Source organism: Tenrec ecaudatus, chromosome 10, assembly GCF_050624435.1.
Source record: "Tenrec ecaudatus isolate mTenEca1 chromosome 10, mTenEca1.hap1, whole genome shotgun sequence".
Lineage (NCBI taxonomy): Eukaryota > Metazoa > Chordata > Mammalia > Afrosoricida > Tenrecidae > Tenrec > Tenrec ecaudatus.
Window position 1 is genome coordinate 13728103 of NC_134539.1, and position 21740 is coordinate 13749842.

General features: G+C 45.2%; 1 protein-coding gene across 6 annotated transcripts in view; it reads right to left on the reverse strand.

Annotated features, from left to right (window-relative positions):
• Positions 1-21740, reverse strand: part of MPDZ (multiple PDZ domain crumbs cell polarity complex component) — a 187616-nt gene that overhangs the window by 36335 nt on the left and 129541 nt on the right. For 3 of the 6 annotated variants that reach the window (XM_075559920.1, XM_075559919.1, XM_075559917.1), the window contains 8 exons: positions 17382-17559; positions 14575-14685; positions 9499-9597; positions 6387-6546; positions 3920-4116; positions 2459-2550; positions 2205-2295; positions 29-112 (listed from right to left, as the gene is read on the reverse strand). In XM_075559920.1, the coding sequence (XP_075416035.1) occupies positions 29-112; positions 2205-2295; positions 2459-2550; positions 3920-4116; positions 6387-6546; positions 9499-9597; positions 14575-14685; positions 17382-17559 (1012 nt within the window). The remainder of the gene's footprint in view (positions 1-28; positions 113-2204; positions 2296-2458; positions 2551-3919; positions 4117-6386; positions 6547-9498; positions 9598-14574; positions 14686-17381; positions 17560-21740) is intronic. The other 3 variants (XM_075559916.1, XM_075559915.1, XM_075559918.1) reach the window with 2 other exon arrangements.

Below are 21740 nucleotides of genomic sequence, written 5' to 3' on the forward strand. Positions count from 1 at the left end.
ATTTTATTCTAACTCCAAGTGGATTTACCTTGGGAAGCTCCAGGTGGTGCACATTTTTAAATAAACTGAGGTCCGCAGCTGGGTCGGGGGTTGTAGTAATGCTTGGGTCAGCCTGACACAGAGAAGGAAAGAGCCACAAATAACTGCCATGTATTTTTTATTGGTTTAAATATAATGGCCACTTCATCAACACTTATATTTTAAAGCATATAATTCCTTATTACTACAGTATAACTCGGATACTCGACCGCATCAGTGCTCGACATAATTGGACTTTGATGCGAAATGTCGAGAAAATTTTGTATTGGAACGCGAACAGCACAGCAGAATCTGACCCAGTGCATGCGACCTCTGTAAACAAAAGCAGTTTGTGTTTCGGTCACTTGGCTTTAGTTCGTGTTGTTAGTACGCATTGTTAAAACCTTTGCGGCTGCATCCCAAGCATTTTGCTATACTTTTCTTAGTTTTTGTGGCATTTCCTAGTGTGTATAGATAAAAACATGGGCCCTAAGGAAGAGTTGTTTGTTTTTTTTAAAGAATCATCATGATAAGGAACTGGTTAACTGTGTTGTTGATATTATTGATGATAATTTAGTCAACTTTTTAGAAAACAGTTAAGGAAACGCCAACAGCAGACCACATTAGACAGATTTCTTTTCTTTTTTAAATAAAAAGCCAGCCAGCTAGGTCCTAGTGAAAAAAGGCAAAAAAGGGGGGAAAGCAGCTACCAGTTGATTTTATGGAAGGGGATTCCCCTCCCAAACACTGACTCTCTCTCCATCCCTCCTCTCCACATCCCTGTCCACAGATCCAGATGCTCATCCATCTCAAGGTACGGGCCACACTTTAGTTGTTAAAAAACGTTTTCAATGTTGTGTTTTTTATTTAAATTATATTATTTAACTCTGAACTTGTTGAATTTGAAATTTCTGTGTAATGTTTTATACAGAAAGGCAAGGTTAGTGTCAAAACTTGGTGGTTGAGAACGGATTAATCCGTTTACAGTTATTTCTTATGGGAAAAATTGATTTGGAACTCGACTGCTTCCTATCTAGACACTCCTTCTAGAATGGATTAGCATCGAGTTCTGGGGTTCTACCGTGTTTTAATAGTCATGTATGAGCATCTGACTCACTTCTAAAGACTTACTGGGTGTGATACAGCAGCAAATGTCTTAGAAAAGAGGAATGGCTCTCTTTCAGTGGCTCTCCAGGCTGCCTGCCTTTAATCCACAGTGAATTCTAAGGAAAACCCAGCTACGATACACTGGAACCCACAGACAAAGACGGCCTCATTCATTCTTCCTTTCTGTTTCCAGTAAAGTGAGTTTAGATCTATGAAAAGGTTTTAACTAAAACCATGACAATCGCCCAGGTCTTAAGGGCTCTATTTAGTATCACTAATACAACACCTGGACCCTTTACAACACAGTAACGGGGAATGGCCACCCAACTGGTTTTCACAACACGAATCATTTATTTCACCTGCACCACTGTTCTGTGTCCTCCATTTCCACTCACAGCGACCCCTAAGGTTTCCCAGGCGGTCACCTGTCCGCGGTCGGAAGGTCAGGTCTTCTTCCCGTGGTGTGGTTAGGTTCCACCCACCCACCCACCTTTCAGTTAGCAGCCAAGTGTTTACCAACCCCTGTACCAGAGAACCAACCAACCAACTAAACAAACAAAAACCCCCCAAACAATCTTGTAGTCTTTGGATGCCCACCCCTAGAGGCAGCATGGGACAGAGTGGGACTGCCCACATGGAGTTTCCAATCGCCATGTCTCTCCCGCCAAGGGAGCCGTGAGCTGACGTACTCAAATCCCGGGTCTTTCGGTATGCAGCTGAGTGCTTTACCCACGGCGCAAACAGGCCTCCTTAATTTTATATATAGGTACCCCAGCTATTTATATGTTCAGTTAGGATTTGCTATGACTACAATGGACTGGGTGACAGGAAGTTTGGCTTTGGAGTGTTCTACCGTCAGCGTTCTCAATGCTAGCATCCGCTGGCAGCTCTCAGGTACACGCTGCACCTCATTACATATGTGTCTTCTTTCTGAGCTGTCAATTCCTCGTGGGCGGGGCTCTGGCCTGTTCACCCGTGACAACTCGGGAAGCGTTTAGAAACTGGTTAGTGAACTAATAAGTGGCATGCCAATCAACTGTTCCCAGAGAAATAAACACAAACTATACGTATAAATATACCTCCTTATTTTGAAGAGTCTCAGAGGTCGCAGGCAAAAGCTCCGCTGGATTTCCAGGACACACAGCCATTTGACTTACTGCATCTTTATTTCTAAAATAGAGAGCTTCGATAAGTCAGAATAATTCATACTAACCCCTAAGACTTAGAACTACTGTAGATGTGCAGTGAAACAGGTTTTAGCCTCATTCGGAACGACTTGGCGTCAAAGTGGTAACAAACATTGCTCGGCAAAGCAACAAAAGAAAACGCTCACCTAATAAATATTATCTTTACTTTTGAAGGGGCACATTTAATGATTGATGAGGCATTTTGATGACTTCTTCCATATAAAATCTGCCCGTTGATCTATGGAGAGAGAGGGGGGGGAAGGTTTATTTATTAAGTCTGGAGATTTAATTTCTTAATTTTTATCATTTTATCTAATAAAACCATTCCCTATACCTTCCTCTAAAATAGATACATACTACCCCTAAAGCACAGGGCCCCAAACTTATTTGTCTACCACCCTCTTTTCAGAAACAAAAGAAAATAAAAAACAAAAACTCAGTATACACTGGCACTTAAAAACTTTTACTACAACCTATACTCCACGATAAAGAATAGGTATCTGCTTTTGCAGTTCCCTCCACCCCAATGGATTGGTCCAGTGTCCACCAGGGGGTGCTAACACCTGCTTTGGGAAACACCTCCAGGCTGTTAACCTTTTACACACACATGAACCAGACTTTAGATGGTGATGTGTACAGTCAGCACTGAAGTGATGCCCACATATTATGACAATCAGGGACAAGAGGGACCAGCCATTGGCGAGAAGGAGCTAGGCTTCCTGGCAGGCAGTGTTGGGCTACCAGCATTCTTTGTATAAAGCAAGGACTCTATCTAGGAACTCATGGCTTCCTGGGAAGTCCAGTTGTGTCCTGTGTCCTAAGCGATCTCAAAACTCAAGCTCTGAGAAGAGGCTGCCTGGAGAAGGGATACTGGTAGATTCCAGATTTGGACAGCAGAAGGTGCCCAAGCAGCAGAATACCTGGTGGAAACTACCAGCTCAGATGTCTAGTCTGAGTCACCGCTGATTGGGCATTCCTGCCAAACACACCAGGCATGGGGCAGACTACAGATGCAGAAGGACGGCGGACGGATCCTGGACTAGAGGAGTTATGACTGGCAAAACATGCAAATACAATTCTACATATTTTAAAGTTAGGGCCCGCACAATTATGTTGTTTATTGGGTTCAGTTATTGCTTTCATTATTTAGCCTCAACCTTTACCCTCCCCAGCCAACCCCCATCACAGCTTCCATTAGGGATTTGACGTCCAGGAAGCCCAAGGAGTCGGCCTCATTACTGGGGAGTGACTCGTCATTTGGCCTTTCAAAACTTCTAATGAAAGTGTAGCTCACACACACAAATGTTTTTAAAGTGTGAACTTTATGACCGTCTTGGGACAAACATTGTTGCTGGAGCTACGCAGCCGTGGCCTTTCTGTGGCAGTTAATGGGAACACGGGCTCTACTGAGCAGAGGCTTGGTGTACAGGCAGTTTTGCTCCAGTGCATGTGTTTTATTAGGCAAATGGCAGTTTTCTCAGTCTCAGTGGATCTGTCACAATGTGCGGCCACCGTGAGGCGAGTAGGCTGGAAACTGATGACTCCCTTGCGCCGTTTGTTCCCCGGTTTCAGAGAGAACAGGTTCAGAGTTGTCCACGGGCTCTCACCTCCAGGAGCTCATCTGCAATCTGTAATCTGCCATCTTTACCAGCCGCTCCACTGGGATCGATCCCGACGATGAAGACACTCATCCTGGATCGGTCTTTGTTGCCAGCGAGGCTTAGGCCCAAGCCACTCCGCCCTTTCTCCAATTCAATCACATGCAGCTCCCCCAGGAGGGTTCCGTAGCGTTCCCTGACGTTTTCTGCACAAGACAGACACACAAGCACAGCCGGAATCAAGAGCAAAGCACGGCAAATGCTAAGCAATGGAAGGCTACCCAGCTTTCTCTTAAAGGATATTATTTGACCCAAAAGGCAGTTCTTGGGCATTAAGAATGGCCAAATCAATTGGTCATCTGGGCATCAGGACTGGTTTCTAAAAATACCCAAACTTGGAAGAATTACTTTGCATCTAGCGTGAGAGAGTACGGGAGGGTTTGAAAGGTTTGTGGGAAAAGTTGCACTACCTTTTAATTCCATTGTCCATGAATGGTTTGTAGCCCCTGGGTACAATCGGATTAATCCCTTTGAAGGAATCAAGCCCAAGAGAAGTGATTCACATTTACCAAACTCTCAAGAGATTGTTGTTGTGATTAAACAACAACAATTACACTCTTATTTGTAAAGGAGAATGGAATTGTTAAGTCATTCGGAATATCTGTGTTTACTAGGCAGCGGGAGCCTTTCTCCCACAGGAAAATCTACCCTGGCGGTCATACCCGTTTGGACGACTGGGTCAGTACATGTTTCCACAATAAAGGGGCACGTTTTCTGAGTGCACACGCCAGGGCAAACAGATGTACTCATCTTCACTTTGGGACCAGGCGCCTTTCCTCTCGGTCACTGCACACAGGCTCAAGAAGTAGAGTTTGTTCTGCACTGTCTTTAATCCAAGAGGCCTGTGTGTACACTAACACATACACTGGGACAACAGGAGCCCAGTGGAAGTTCTAGGCCTAGTCCTTCACTGACTTGGCAGTTCTTGCCTCTCAGAATGATGGGACTTGAGCTACACCTGGTGAAGAGTCCACCCTGGGAGAAGTTCATGTCATACGGAGAGGCTGCGTATAGCTCCTCCCTACCAGTGTCCCAGATGAACAACAGGGAGAACCCTCTCTGCTAGTTATCGGAGTGTGCCATCTTGGATATCCAGCCCAGCTGACCCAGTATACAAACGAGCTTTGAGAAACCCAACCAAACCAACCAACCAACCAACCAACCAACCAACCAACCAACCAACCAACCAACCAACCAACGCACAGCAACCAACTCACTGCCATCCAGTTGGTTCAGACTCACTGCGACCCTGCAGGACAGAGTAGAACTGCCCTGCAGACCTCCAAAGCTTTCACTTCTTTTGGGAGCATAAAGCTATGCCCTCCCTCTCTTGGAGTAACCGGTGGGTTTGAACTGCTGTCCTTGCAGTTTATAGCTCAAAGCACAATCCACTCTGCTACTGGAACTTCTTTCAGAACTTTGACAGATTCATAATAAATTGGTTTAAGCTACTAAGTTTTAAGTGATTTGTTACAGGACAATAGATTACAGAAACATTCTGGTTCATGTTTACTTCAGAGTGTTCTGGTCACCTTGACTAAATCAGCAAAATCAAATTTCATTGACAATGAACTGAGGAAACGGTGAGTCTGATAAACCACCTGTGAGAAAACGATGCTATACGGTTAATGTCATACATTTCATATTGGCTCTTCATACCATAAACTACCATTTTCTAGCGGCATAATTCACACACCTTACACTTCCTAATATCATGTCCTGTAGCATTCCTAGAGGAAATGATCGGGCTATAAATACAACTTTTAAAAAACAAGGGCAATTTTCTACATATTGGCTACATTTTGAGTCTTTCCCTTGGAGAAGACAGAAACTCCAAAGATCCCAGTGAGAGCTGCCTTGGGATCCTTCCCGCGCACCAGGTGTTATGTTTCCCGCCGTCATCCTCTATCACAGTGCTAGTAACAGAGGGAAGGGGTGCATTCTAAGAAGCTGACACCTGGGAGTGATCAGCAACTTGTCACTGCCCAAAGTTGTGTTGTCTACACTCATACCACAATCTCGTCTTCATACAGAACACAGCAAACACTCAAGGCAATATCAACACCCACCATACTGTAAAGTGAGACGTCTTGGGTCCAAAAGCAGGGCCATGGCTTGTTCAAGACCACATGATGGTGGATCCAGGGCTAGCGCCTCCTTGAATTCTCAACAAATGACTGAGCCAACTTTCACAGGAATACCCAGTCACGGGAGAGGAAGAACATGACCTCACCCCTCAGGAATGTGTGCTGTACTACAGCAAAGCCAAGTTTTGTTTGCTTGCCCTTCCACCCAGAAACGGTGTCTGCGTAAGTCAGGCTAAAGTACACTCATTTGTCCAGGACGTGAGCCTGGAGAAACCCGGGGCTATTTGAATACCTCTTCTAATGCCATGCAGCACCCAAAGACCACTTACTCCAGCTGTACCCAAATGCATCCTCTTTGTCCTCATCTTCTGAGACTCTGCTTGAAGATGGCTGGGCACAATCACTGCCCATCTCCGCACAGACTGAAGGAGGGGGCAGAGGCTCGGTGCACAACGGGGCCTTTTCTGGCCTCTCGGACGGCCCGGATGCCTGCGGGAACAAGGAGAGTGCAGTGGGTATGGGCACTCCCAGGAAGAAAATGTAATGGGGACGGGAGCGGGGGTGGGTGGGGGCGTAGAACACCGCAGACAAAAACAAAAGCCCGTTTTAAAATCGCTGACCATAAACACAGAGTAGAAAGCTCAGACACACAGGTAATATGAGACAGGATTCAGGTATGGTTTCAACAGAGTAAACCAAATTGTATGCTCAGAGCACAACTCAGTTCACTGTCATTGGCTATTGTCAGCCCATAAATTATTCAATGTGAAGGTTTTCGTGGGTTCAAGAGGGGAAAAACTTTTCACAAACGTCCCCTCTGGGAAAATAAATAATTCCCCACACCAAAGCTCTCAGAAATGTTCAGGGGTCTGGGCATGACAAGAGGGTCTAGGAAGGCCTTCCTGGAAAGTAAAACAAAACCCCCAATTTCCAAGAGTTATCTTTACAAGTTCTTTAGTTAGAGAGGAAGAGTTCTCCCGGGTTACCTGAATCCTCTCTCCAAGTAACTCATGAACCCCAATGCTTGAGCACCACACGCCAAGCTTGACTCCGGGCACCGAGCACTCGGACTCAGCCAGAGCAGCATGATGCCATGGGTACCACCACCATCCACTTGTCCAGAGAGCTCGCCCAAGATACAAGATCCAGGAAAATACTTCATATAAATCAGAAACATGGCAGATATGCCATTGCTTATGGCTACAGATTCTACTAAAGAACTTATCATCAATCAACTCTTATGTCACAGATTGGCAAAAGACTATTAGAAAGTTTACTCATTTTGTAAGTAAGTAGCTCAAGGACATGCTATTATAAATCACATAGGGGTACTAAACTTCTTTTTTTCTCCTATTTTTATTCCAAGGCACTTTCTAAGATACCACATTGTCTCCTGCAATTTCCTTAGTAAGTTAAAGCTCAACTCAAGGGTTAGAGCTACCAAGTCTAAGCCTATTGTGAGTTGTTCTCAGATGCCTGGCGTCTACTTTTGCTTTTTTTAACCTCAGCCTTCTTTCTTTCTCTTTCTTTTCTTTTTCATTTTTTAGCACAAAAATCCCTGCAGTGTAGCGTGTTTTATTATATTTTTATCTACCTGGGAAAATATTACAATTCTAATATTACAAAAATATTACAATTATTATCATACAGACTACCTGACTGGCATACATGTTAATACTTCAAGAATTATTCACTGGTGCCAAGTATCAGGACATCACAAAAAATAAACTGAACACCTAAACTCAATGGCACTGGAAGTGAATGTGTTTGTGTGATTGAGAAGGCACTTCAGGATTCTCAACTACCTCAAAGTTACGTCAAGGAAGACCGATGGCAGGAGCGCAGAAGGACAAGCTGATAGAATGTGGGCAACAGACTTCCAGGTTACGGACTCTGTGGTAGGAAAAGGTTCCGTGTATATGCTTGTCCAGCCAGACAAAAGCCACCAGCCAACGTGTCAGACCACGAGTCTCTCAAATGAACAATACGCTCCCAATACAAGTAAACAGAGAGTCAGCCCCCCGCCCCCCCAACCCTCATTCGATCCAATTTTGGTTCATTCATTATAGAAGACTGTTTGTGTGTAGGAGGGATATTGATTTATTATTTTTTCTGGTTTAAAAAAAAAAGACTTTTTTGAGAATAACCAAAAAATAAATTTTCCATCCCAAGTGAGTAAGAAGGAAGCTCATTTCATTTTTGAAAACGGATCAAAAGTGAATTTAAACTCCCCACTGTCTTAACAAACCAGGGAGCTCCATTTTATGAAGGTCCTAGGTACTGTGTCATTTTTCCGAGTATCATTTTTTTTCTTTAAACAATGACAATGACGAAACCAGCAGACAGACAAAACCTGCTTTTCCGAAAATGTAACCAGGGTCTTGCATGACACGACATTTTCATACTGTGTGAGGCGCCATCTAAATCAAGGTCACATCAGTGAGGAGGCTGGGGAAGTAAAGCAAGCTCATGTATTTGCTCATGGGGTGGTGAGGAGGGAGCTCTAGTGTACTGCCCATGCCCCCTCATGTGCGGGTCTACCAGATTGTGTATCCCTCATGGGCAATAATGTAAAGTGCGCTTTGAAGCCACATCATGCCTGTATGCACACACCAAGTTCAAAGCCACACACAGCACACCTCGGCACAGCCACGTATTGAGAGATTCACACGGAGACAAACCTTAAACGGTGTGGGGGCAAAGGGGTTACTTGGGGAACAACGGAAGGTCACTCTACTTGAGTTCTGAGAATCCTACAGTAACAGAAAACATATTTCTTCAGAGGCAGTGCCTTTGGTAATCAGAAGGCAATGACAAACCGCCCCGCTGAGCACTTCCAGAGTGCCTCCTGAACGAGACTGTGCACACCTTTCTTTCTTTTCGGGATCAGATGGTGGTTTCAGTTGTTCTGGAGGATTTATTTCTAATTTTCAATTTTGTGTGTACAAATACATCCGACTATAAGCGTCTCTCAGGACAGCGCTGTCAGACTTGAACGCTGGGACCGAGCATTGAACAGACACATGGAATGAATACCCATCGGCACAATTGCAGTATTTGTTGAGTAAATCTAATTTTTTAAGGGCCACTGTGGAGAATTTTTTTAGGGCCACTGTGAAGAATTTTGACAGAGTTTTAAACGACTACAAGGGTTTAAAGAAATTACATGTGAAAACTAGTTCATACACCTGGCAACCATCAGACATTACGTATCAGAACATTCCAAGGTCTACAGAAAAGGTCTCCTTTTCCCTCTGAAGGGCGATGTGGTCTCAGCGATCACATGCACAGGCTCTAGCAAGGCGGTTTGTTTCAGAAAGGATACTGCTACACACTCCACACAGCCAGACCCCTCCTCCCCGAGCCCGAATGGAGTATGCAGGGGACTGGGACAAAGAGCAAAACGTGTGCAAAAGGCCAACACCACGGGCATCCTCCGACCTGGTCCGCGTTGAACTGCAGGGAGTCAGCAAATGGGTTAGTGCGGCTGAAGACGGACTGAGGGGCGCGCTTGTGCGGCAGGGAAGGCGAAGGGGATTTCTAAAAGGAAACATAAGAGGAGCTGAGCCAGAAAGAAACGCATTCAGAACACGTTCGGTTTAAGAACAAAACACTCCCCGACTTAAGTTAGCCGTGCAGAAACAGAGCCTGGAGGAGCCAGTCGGCAATGGCAACACCCCTTTTCAACTGCCTGGGACGAGAGGTCTGCCTCTCACTGCACGGAGTATCCATCAGCCCACAGGCCACACAAGGAATGTTTCGCTTCAGGAGATGTCTGCACGATCCCAGACATGTCCACATGTAATCCACCCACTTTGTAGATTCATTCACACCCCTGCAGGCCACTCCATGTGTGTTACCATTTTGAACCAAAGAGCTTTATCGTGTACATTTGGGGGAAATTGCAGACATTGAAAATCCAATGTTGGCTCCAATTAACTAGTTACATTACTTCTCTCTATAAAGAAAGCCCTACTGGCAGGCATCAGGTGCAGGGAGAGGTTGCCATGGGACACCACACTGTGGAGGAGGGCTCTGGGCAGGCTACCCTCTGCAATAAAGCGTCTGCCACATTACCCCACCAATCGGCTCTCCCTCAACGTCTGTTCTCCAGCAGGAAGAGGAGAGCGAGAAACGGGCACCGTGGCTTTTCTGCACAGCTCAGCTTTCACTGGGCTTGGCAGAGAGAAGAGCCAACTTCTTCTCTACGAGAGACAAGGCCACACAGCCGCGGAACCTGGCCGTGTGCCAAGGTGGAAGGAAGGACAGGGCCGAGACGCGAACCAGCTCCCAGGCCATAACACTCAATGCATGCAGGGTGCAGATCATTTCTAATCCTCAGAATGGAAGTTTCAGTTCCCTAGCATCCTCTGGAATTCTGGAGAACAATATACAACAAACCTATCATGGAATATTTAACCACTTGGAGAGCTCTAGATTTTTCATTCGTTGTTTGGTTTTGCCTCTAGTTTCCAGCTCTTATAGGATTAGAATCGGGCCCTGATAGTGGGGGATAAAAGAACAGCATAAGTGGAGCAGACGAAGTGTAGATCATTCTGTTATTAGGTAAAGATTTATAGGAACATTATATTTCTTATTTTATAAAAATCAATGATGAATCTGTTTGTAGTCCCAAGGGCTCAAAAAAGCAGACATGTTATTAATTTAGAAAAAAGCACAGGGAAGACAAAAGCATACTTTGGCCCATATTCACGGGGCCTGCTTTCAGTCTGGTAATGCGGTCAGACCGCGTTTCATGAAGTCGTCCGATTCTGTCCGATAGGGTTGCTGTACATCAGAGTAGATTTGATGGCAGCAGGGTTGGCTTTTGTGGTTGGTTATGAGTCATACAAGGAGGCTGAGCAGGGCTGGTTCTGGGTTTGGGCCTGGCACAAACGAGTAATGTACTCAGGGACTAACCAACAATGCTCAGGTCCAATGGCACCCTCCCTGAGAAGACCCGGAAATCAGTTTCCGACAAAACAACCATTGGCAACTCTTCTGGCACTCCTGGGGTCCCTGTGAGCCAGGGTACCTCACCAGCACTTGCACACAGATCGCAGTACGATGCCGTACTCCCATTTGGAAGACTATCGGTCTGCGAAGTCTTGGACACCGTAAGAGCAAAACACGTTTACTGTCTTTTCAGCCCAGGCATAGGGGTTTTCTAGACTGTTTACCCTACATCCACATATAAAACATTTACGGTAAGATGTGACCCCCTTAGATTAATGCAGACATGATTATCACCATGATAAGAACATCACCCAAGACAAAGGGGGTCGTCTCATTTTAAATGCAGAATTAGCTCTGATTTTCCTCAGCAAAATGAATTGAACTTGACTAAATGTGTCCCTCTGAACTAGATTTATCTTGGAAGTAATTGCTGTAAAATCAGTCTCATCCTACCTCTGACAGTACGATAAGGACATAGTCCAGGTGTCTGAGATAATATCCCAGCCCATTACACGATCATGACTGGATTGAAGGGAATTTTTAGACATTACGTTTTTAAAGCGATATGTAGAATCACCGTTCAGTAGTTTACAGTATTGTTTCCAATAATAAAGAAGTTGGAAATTAAAAAAATAAATAAATAAAGGCAACACCACCCCTTCCCCACCCCCCACACAACATTAACTTTAACTTAACTTAAACAGGCATTTACCTGCATTATCCCGCTGTGTCCATGTTTAACACAACAAAGGGTGTGTGTGTGTGTAAAGTGATCAGTAGTTATTTAAACAAGGGACTAGCATTTGTATAGAGAATGCAGCATGATGCCTTCTCCCATTTGGGAGATTTTCCCATCTGAATGGATAATTATTACCTAACAATCAACAACAGAATGACTGAGAATTGCAGATGTGAAGTTAATGGCTGACAGTAGAATTGCTACATCCCTTCCTGAGATTGAACCCCAAGATCTGACCAATGGGCTAAATCCTGCCCTTCGGTTGGTTTCCAGGGCAGAGCAGAGTCGAACTTGACTTCTACTCACGTTCACCCCTGGAGCTGTATCCTGTGTTCCTTCTACCCCTGGAGCAGGGATACCTTGAACTTCTCCTTGTAAACAGGTTAAAATCAGAAGTACTTCAGGACTAAAATGGGACAAACAAGTTTGCATGGTGACTTTAACCTCCCTCCTATATGTTGAAATCTGGGCTTTGAACTGGTTTCCTTCCAGGTCAATCTCCTCCGGGAAATTTGCATTTCCACCCCAGTTAGACTGAATCAGAATCTGGGCATCATTAAGATCCACAAGTGATTTTTCACATACACATAAGCATGCTCCCAGCTGTATACAAAAGATTCACCTGGGGACTTAGTACAATCGTGGAGTCGGAGTCAGTGTAGCTGGGGTGGTAGTGCAAATTTTCAGCAAGAGGTCAAAATGGGATGATTTGATGGACATTTCTCTTTGAAAAACACCGACTCAAACGCTACTCAATAAATAATTCAGAGAGGAGTAAGTCTCACAGGTACTGGCCGTTAAAATCCAGGGCGGCGACGGCATGAGCCTCAGAACCCCTTGAATTGACATTCGAATCCCCAGTGACTGCAAGGATTTATGGAGAAAAACCCAAACCCGCAGAGGCACTGCCATCCAGTTGGTGTCAGCTCCTCCCAGGTGGCCCGGCGGGGTTCCCAGAGGGTAACTCTCAGCAGTGGAAAGAAAACCTGGTCTTTCTCCCGGGGGGCGGTGTGAGTGGGCTTCTGGGCCGTGGTTCACAGGCCACAGGGTAGTGGAGGACCCAGGAAAGGAGGACGGCTATCTCGGCAGTCCCCGGTGACAAAGGCCTGACTTAGCTACACCTTGGCCTTGTGACTCAGTCCTCATGAAGCCGATTAAAATGTGAGGTGTGCATCACGGTCCCTCACAACAAGCGGGGGTGCTTTGCGAGGTGTGGACCGTTTTTTAAGGGAAAGATACACCCGTGCCCCTCGAAGGGCTTCTTTAAGGATCTTTTTTGGAACGCCGGTCCCGCTGCTCTCTGGAAGCAGAATTCCCGAGAGGACATGTTCCTTCTGCCAAGATGCTGTGAGGGGAAGAGGAAAGCATTCGGAACCGACATGGGGAAAAACGGAGTGCTAGACCTCCCTACTAACCTGCCAAATCACACTAGCTACCACCAGGAACCAACCGCACACCCACTACCCCCACCAACCCAGAGCGCTCTCGGACACCGTGCGTCCGTCCCTGCGCCGGAGCTTGGTGATGCCGCCCCTGTGAGTGGGGTGCACCCCCACCTTGAAGGAATCGCTGTAAAACAAGTGCGAGCCCCTAGCTTTGTTTGGGCTTGTTTCCTCCATCGACACAGACAACCCTCTTCGCAGCTGCTAGAGTCACCAGGAACGGTGGGTGAGTGGTACAGTGTGCGCCTTGCAGGCTGTCTGGGGCCTGCGGACGGGACAGACATTTGACGGAAGGCACTCTCTAGGGACCGCACGTAACTCTTCCCACTGATGTACAAATTCGACTGGGAGATGGGCTCAGGGATGTAGCCTGTCTGCACTCTGGGGACTGCCTCGAAAAGGAAGCAGCTGCCGGTGGTGCAGTGGTTAGGAGGCTGGCTGCTGACCGAAAGGCAGGCCGTTTGAACGCAAGCGATAAAGGGCAAGGTTTACAGCCTTGGCAATCCTGTGGGGCGCTTCACTTCTGTCCTGTCGTGTTGCCTTGAGTCAGAATTGACTTGATCGCGCTGGGACTCTGGGCTTTATATAATAAGAAACAACTGTGTTTTGCTTTTGTTTGTTTTTAATCACTGGGGCCTAAGGGAAGAAAAGAATCATTTTAAACTCTCGGCTAATTTTCATCTTTAGTGTCGTTAAGGCATAAAGCACACAGTAGCTCACTCAGTATCCTTCCTCTCATTAAATGCTTTTCTACCTTCTCAGGTACTTCTAGGACCATTTGCCTGTGATGGCTGATGGGAAAATGGGTTCGTAGGCTTCTGCCCACCCAGGGCGGCCACAGGCAAAGAGTTCTGCAGTGGTTGTAGCTGAAACAGAGCACGTAGAAAATCTCTAGCATGCACACCTCAGTGGACGCACCAGGTGTGGTTCTAATGTTCAGAAAGAGACACACCGCGTGAAAGATCAGTCACGAGTGTTTGCGGAAGCAGGACGTTCTGTCAGGAGAATGCATTTTTAAAAAGGAAGTAATTTCTCTGGTTTCGATGGGTGTCCCACTGGGGGCCATTAATTATTGACATGCTCATACCACATTTCTTTGAACAACACATGTCTTTTGTGACTGTAAGGAGTACTAATAGTTACCCATCTGGATCTCTAGGGCCACCATCAAATCCTAAGTCTTTCTTGAACATGGTGGAAGGCATTTTCAGGATAGCTCAGTTTGACTAAACAACAACATGCAAGGCACATCGATTTTGCAAGTCCCCTGAGATTTCAAGTATCAACGTCTTTCCTCATGCAGACCACGTGGCCCTGGATGCACTGGTTTCCAAGGTGACCACTGGGTGGATATGCCTCCCTTCCCTCTGTGTTGCTTACCCTTGGTCTGTTTATAGTGCTCTGCACCACAAAGACTACAGGGTTGCCTGCTTTCCGAATGGCTTCCACAGCTTGCTCATGGCTTGCATCTCTGAGATCCATTCCATCCACCTGCAATGGAAGGCCTCAGCTTAACATGACGAGAAGCTACAGAACAAACAGAACAACATGTGGGCCTGGAGGTCTGAGGAGTCCTGTGGGTCTCCTGGAACATCAGCTTTGGAATCAAAAATAGTTGGGACTAACTCTCGAGGCTCCCTAGCTTTCCGTCTCTGGAGCTGATGTACGATCCCGTGTTTGGGTGCCATGTTCTGTCTGGGATCGTCAGCTGGAATAATATCCGTCAAAAGGCAGGCTCTGCTTCTGCTTTCCTTACACTGCTGCCATCATGACAGGGCGCAGGACAAGGGGACTGGCTGACAGCTCTACCCTCCACAGGAGAACCACGGCACGAATGTTCTTCCAACTCAATGCAGGGTGGTTTGGGTGTATGTGAGTGTGTGTATGTGAGTGTGTGCGTGTGTGCGTGTGGTGGTATTTGTGCTTACCTTTGCACAAGGAAGTGTGAAATTAAAAATGAAATTCTCATATCCAGACAAATCAGGTTAAAGTAAGGTTAGTTTTGCAAGAGAACTTTTTGCCGTCCACATGACAGGAGCCAAAGGGGAGAAATCGTGCATACTTGTTAGTCACTCTGAGATAAACAGATTGTGAAGTTTATTTTACAACTGCTTACGGACCCTGGCTTGCTTTTTTGGTGCACCATGTGAGTAAGAAGGAAAACAGTTTGAAAGGCCAAATGCTAATCCTGTCAGGAAATCATCGGAAGCTATTATATTTATATTAGTTGTGATTACAATATGAGGGGGCTTCAAAAAAGTCCGTGGAAATGGAGACTTAAAAGAAGGATAGATACAACAAAACCAAAGTCAGACTCAACTCTGGAAAAGAAAATGATGAGCTACATGCGTTTAGTTTTTAATCTCCTTCAAGTTAATCCTGGTTGTTTCATTGGGTCTTTTTTATTTATTAGCCAACCCCCTGCAATGGAACAGTACTCCAATAATCAGTGCAACATGATTGTTTTGCAACATGAAAGAATCATTCATTGTCCATTGGGAAGGAGCCCTGATGGCGTGTGGGTTATGTGTTGGGCTGCTAACCACAATGTTAGTAGTTCAAAACGACCTGCCATTCCTCAGGAGAAAGATGAGGCTCCCTCCCACCCTGCCCCCGGTAAAGACTTAGTCTCAGAAGCCCATCAGGAAAGTTCTACCCTGTACCATAGAGTCACTGGGTGTCGAAAAATCAACTCAATGGAAGTGAGTTTGCTCAATTTTGTTTTATCAGTGGGAGAGAGTGGTGCAAGAAAACAGAACTCCGTTAATACAATTAAACTATATTTTGGTGGACACTATGAATCATATTTTCTAATTCTAATATTTATAATAATTATAAATATTTCTTACTCTTACTGTTTTCATCAAAAGTACTTAATAGTGAAGTGTGTGTGCAATAAAAGACCTTGTAATAATTGAAAGTTGGGTTGAAGCTGTTACCTAATGGAAGACAAGGATGCAGGGGGAGAAGCAGCCATCATTCTGCCTGAGACATGGGCACAAGGCAAAAACCAGAACAGACAAAAGAAAAACAAAAACAGCCAGAGCCCCGATGTCTCACAAGTCTCAATCTTCTTCCCATTTCAGTTCTCAGAGGCAATAACCAACCGATGAAGAATAACTAAGTGACTCCCCACATGCTCATTTTGACGCATGTGACAGTCTTATAGAGAGAGAAGGTATCTGGACGTGCACGTCTTACAGGGGCCGCGGGAAGGAGAGGCAGTCGCTGGCTTCCAGTAGCTTTCACGGCCATTATAGCAATAACGACTGGCCCTGCACTTGGAACAGGTGTCCTGCAGTCTCTCACTCTGGACATTTGAGAACCCAGCAGCTGTCAGCGTATCCTGACCATCGTCTCTGAAGCGACTTGGCCGCTTGGCCAGCCTCCCTCACTTAGCAAGCCGGCACCGTGCCTTGCTTTTTGCAGGGTGCCCGCAGCCTGGTGCAGTGCCTGAAATACAACCGTTGCTCTGGGAATATTTGCTGAGTTGTTTATTAAGTGACTTATGAGAGGAGAGATTGTTTAAAATACTAAACTGTCTTTGAATTAAGAGATAAGAGGGGGCAATTGTCCTAAATGTTTCTCTCTTGTACAAGGAAAACACGCATGTGTACACGCTTGAACATGCACACCCCCATCCATATGCAGACACCCTTTGTGGGAAGTGGGCACAGCATTCTGGAGATGATTGGGGTCTGCACAGAGAAGATGTTACCATTTTGGACTCATTAAAAAAACAAAAAGACAACCCCCCCCCCCCAACTCTGCTTAGGTCCAGTGAAAGGAGAGGGCTACACTAGGTCCTGAAATAAAATCTCATGGGTAAACAGAATTATGATGCGACCCTTTGGAATATGTGTGGGTGTCTAATTTCAAATATTGTTTTTGGCCCCTCAAGAAATTTGCTTTGTTCTTTTCAAAAAGAACTTTTCTATTTTTATCTTGAAGCCCATGCTTTTTAAATCGGTTGCTTATGCTTCCAAATAGCAGTCTCTATATAAGACAGACATTCTAGCCCCACATGAAAAAGACCACTATCGACGTAAAAACAACCAGAAATGCTTGAGCCAGTCACACGCTTCGAGGCTAACGTGGGGTGAAGGAAGCAGGGTGGCAATGACGCTTCCCTTGGCCGGCGGTGAAATGGGGGTGACTATGCATACAGACCGCTCACTGGGGGGTACCTCCACTACTCTGTCTCCAGGCTTCAGGGTCCCGTTCTTGCCAGCCGGACTATCTTCAAGAACATGCTTGATGAAAATGCCCCTCATCACTTCACCGGTGCTCAGGCGACTGCCCATCCCACGTCCGCCAACAATGCTGATGCCCAGCGATTTGCTTGGTTCTCTCCAAAGTTCAACCCTACAAAATAAATACATTAAAGAATGCAGTGTAGTAAAATACCGTGGGAGGGGCTAATTGTGGCTAAGTGTTTGTGCCATTTGCTAACGTTTGACTAGTAAGAAAACAGAAGCAGTGTTTAAGTCCTTTCCCAGCAGAGTGCTTTTGTAGGATCTGAGAAATACTGATGCATTTCGGAAGCTGGCTTGTTACAGGTAAAATCCAGGCCACACACACTGGGCTGGGCTCTAGCGGAAGCATCCCTTGCAGGAGCTCTAGTACTACAGATGGTGAGTAATCAGGAACTTCAGGTGCCAGTGAACAGATGGTAGCTTCTGAGCCTAGCAACCCAATCAAGGGAAAGAACCTTCCAGCACCCAGTATAGCAGAAGCTGACTGCTCTAGGAGTCTCCCTTGCCAGGCAGACCTGGGAACGAACAGTCAGGGTGTGAAGAGCAATGGCTGACGGGTTCTACCTGATCTGATCCCACCACAATCTCTGCAGTAAATTTAACCACGGGGCGCAAAGTCTTTAAGAAACCAAAACACAGACATAAGACTCCTCGATTCTTTAAAAAAGTGGGGGTGGAGTGAAAAGGAAAAAAAACTAGCGTCTCTACCTTCTTTTTTGTGGTTGGTGTAAATTGGAAGGGAATCGTTTTTGCAAGCTCTTGAATAGTGAAAGTAACAGTAGCCAACGTCTATGGAGGATGTGGTAAACTCAGCATTCCTGTCTCCATAAAGTGCACAGTCACGGTCAGGGTCGCTTCTGACTCAGAGTGACACTTTCTGACACGGTAGGTCTTTACAGGAGGAGAAAGATTCTCCTGGTGGTATGAGTACAGCTTTGGGGTTGCTAACCCCAAGATAGGCAGTTCAAACCCAACCAGCTTTTCCATGAAAGAAAGATGAAGGTGTCAGCTCCGGAACAGACTTGGAAACACGGCTGGGCAGTTCTACTTGGTCTTAAAGGGTTCACTATGCGTAGGATTTGACTTGATATTGGGGTGGAAGACTTTATTACAGGCTCACATCATCCAAATGAAGTGGCTTCTTTTACAAAGAAAGGAAAGGGTGCAGAGTCTGGACAGTCTCGGGGTGACAGCACCACATGATCACGTAGTGGGCAGCGCAGCATTTCCCAGCACACTCCCTAGAAACGGGGAGCTCCTCACAGCACCGGAGAAGGCAGCCAATGGCCCAGCTGCCCGAAGGACCCGCACTTGTTCCCTGAACCGAACACAGTCAACAGGGAGTCCTATTAAGGATGAGTAAGTCCGATTAAGTCACCGGAGTTAGTTACTTGGCAAAAAGGTAGCCTTTCTCAAGACCTAAACATACATTTGTAAAGGGTGAGATTCGGTTAGGAACCGGTAACACAGTGCTGAAGGCAGGGCTCCTGGTTCCAGGTCTTATTAGCCTGCTGTTTATTCGCGAGCAATTTATCCAGTCCACTTGTCTCACGTTCCTCAGCTCGCAGAGAAAGAGAGACAGTCTCGTCAAAGAGTAGTTGTGAGGACTAAATTAATTAATAAAAGGCAAAGCAGAAGAGTGACCAAAAAAAGAGAAAGACCGCTGACGACACGGGTCGATACAGTGGCTACAATGAAGTATTGACATACAGAATCAGTTGGGAGGATGGTGCAGGTCTGGCCATCACTGAGCTCTGTTGTCGGCAACCAGACCTCTGAAGCTGGAGAAGCCACGTAGAGACCCCTGTCAGCACTCAGATGCATACGTCTGGCATTTAGCATCGTTGCATGTTTCGTGAGTCTGAAGAGGACTTTATAGATTGGGATCGGGCATATGAGCTAATATCAGATTCATGGACTTGGACTAGATTGGGCTGGGATGCTTTCTTAAAGTACAACTGCCCTTCAAGTAAAACTCTCTCTTAGACACATGTGAGGTTCTATGGATTTGTTTCTCTAGTCTACCAGACGAACACCTGGTAACATGTTCAAAGAAGAGGTGACATCTGACACTCGCTTCTAGGGAGCATTCGGGCTGTAGTTTCTCCTCAGACATTATGTGTTTATTCCTCTGGAAGTCCATGGTACTTTGAGGATTCTTTCCCAGCACCAGAATTTAAATGTACCAGTTCTTCTTCGGTTTTCTTTATTCATTAACCATCTTTCACATGCACGAGGTGAACGAAAATGCCATGGACAGGATCAGATGCACGTAAAAGTGAGAGCTTTGCTCAAAGTGATAGATTTGCTCTTGAACATTTTAAAGAGGCCTGGCACAGTCAATTTCCCCCCATCAACACACAGTTTGATCTCTTGCCTGCTGCTTCCTCCTGTGGGCATTGATTGTGGGTCCAAGCAAGGTGAAATTCTTGACAACTTCAAGTTTTTATCTATTTATCGTGATGTTTCAGTTATGAGGATTCCTGTTTTCCTTCAATTGAGTTGCAATCTACACAAGAGGCGCAATTTTGATTGTCGTCATCAAGTGCTTCGTGTCTTTCTCACTTTCCATGAGCGGGGTTGTGCCAGCTGCATGTTGCAAGTGGGTAGGAAGCCTTCCAACAATGCTGATGCCACATTCTTCTTCACAGAGTCTAGCTTCTGGCTTATTTTCTCACCATGCAGATGGAAAATACATGGTAAAAGGATACATCTCTGATGCACACCTTCCAGATTTTAAAACACTCAACATTCCCCTTGTGTCCCAACAATCCCCTTGTGTCCCGACATCTCTTGGTCCACGCACAGATTCTACAGGAGCCCAAGGAAGTTGTCTGGAATTCCCATCTGCTCAATGTGACCCACAGTTTAAGCTTTTGCATTTTTAATAAACACAAGTAAACACTTTTCTGGTATCTTCTCTGAGCCAAGTGTCACCTGAGTTGCTCTCATCTGCAACGATATCTCTACACCACATCCTTTTCTGAATCCAGCTTGACTTTCTGGCAGCTCTCTGTCCACGTACTGCTGTCACCATTTTTGGGTTATCTTCAGAAAACTTTTACATTTATATTAATGTTGTTAAGTAATTTCAAAATTCTCTTGAATCACCCTTGTTTGGAATGGATGGGCACAAATATGGATCTTTTCCAGTTTGATGGCCAGGGTTTTATCAACTTGTTGAAACAGTTCTGTTGGTATTACATCAATTACTAGAACCTTTTTTTTGGGGGGGGAGCTAATGTTTTCAGTGCACTTTTCACTTCTTTCAATATCATTGCTTCTGGTCATATAGTACCTGTTGAAATGGTTGAGCATTGTATTTCCACCGTCTTTCGATGCTTCTTGCATACATCAATATTTTGACCATGGAATTCTTCAATATTGCAACTCGAGGTTTGATTTTTTTAACTTGATATATGCTTAACATGTTCTTACTGCTTTCTAACTCTAGATCTTTTCACATTTCCTGACAGTACTCTATTTTGTCTTAAGCTGCCCTCTGACATTTTCTGTTTAGGTCTTTTATTTCAACATTTCTTCCAGTTGCAAGAGAAAGTTTCAAAGCCTCTTCTGACATCTAGTTCGGTCATTTCTTTCCTTCCTGTCTTTTCAATGGCCTTTTGCTTCTTTATGTATGATGTTCTTGATGTTATTCCACAGCTTGTCAGGTTTTCTGTTGTTAGTATTCAAGGAGTCAGATCTGTTCTTGGATGTCCTGTACAGCAGGTGGGATGTTTTGAAGCTTGTATTCTGGATCCCATGGACTTGTTTTGAGTTGCATCCTGAATGTGCATATGAGCAGTTGTTGATGTGTTTCACAGTTGGCTGCTAGCTTTGGTTCGGTTGATGATACTGAGCCTCTCTATCCTCTCTTCCCACAGATGTAGTCAATTTGATTTCCAAATATTATTGCATCTGATGGAAGAGCACAAGGAGTCTCCTTTTCTGTTGTTGAAACCAGTATTTGTAATGAAGATGTGGTTTTGCAAAATTTTATCACGTGAGCTCCAGTTTCTAGCATCAAGGCCATATTTTTCAACTACTTTTCTAACTTTTGCATTCCAATAGACAGTATTTATCAATGTATCTTTATTGCATGTTGGATCAATTTCAGGCCGAAAAAGCTAGTAGGATTCCTCAATGTCACCAGAATTAGCTGTAGTGCTTGGTACATCAATTTGAATAATTGTGTATTAACAGTAGGGGGGTACTTCCTATCACAGACGGCATTGTCCTTCCAGATAGATCTTGAAACCTTCTCGATGATGAATGCGATCCCATTCCTCT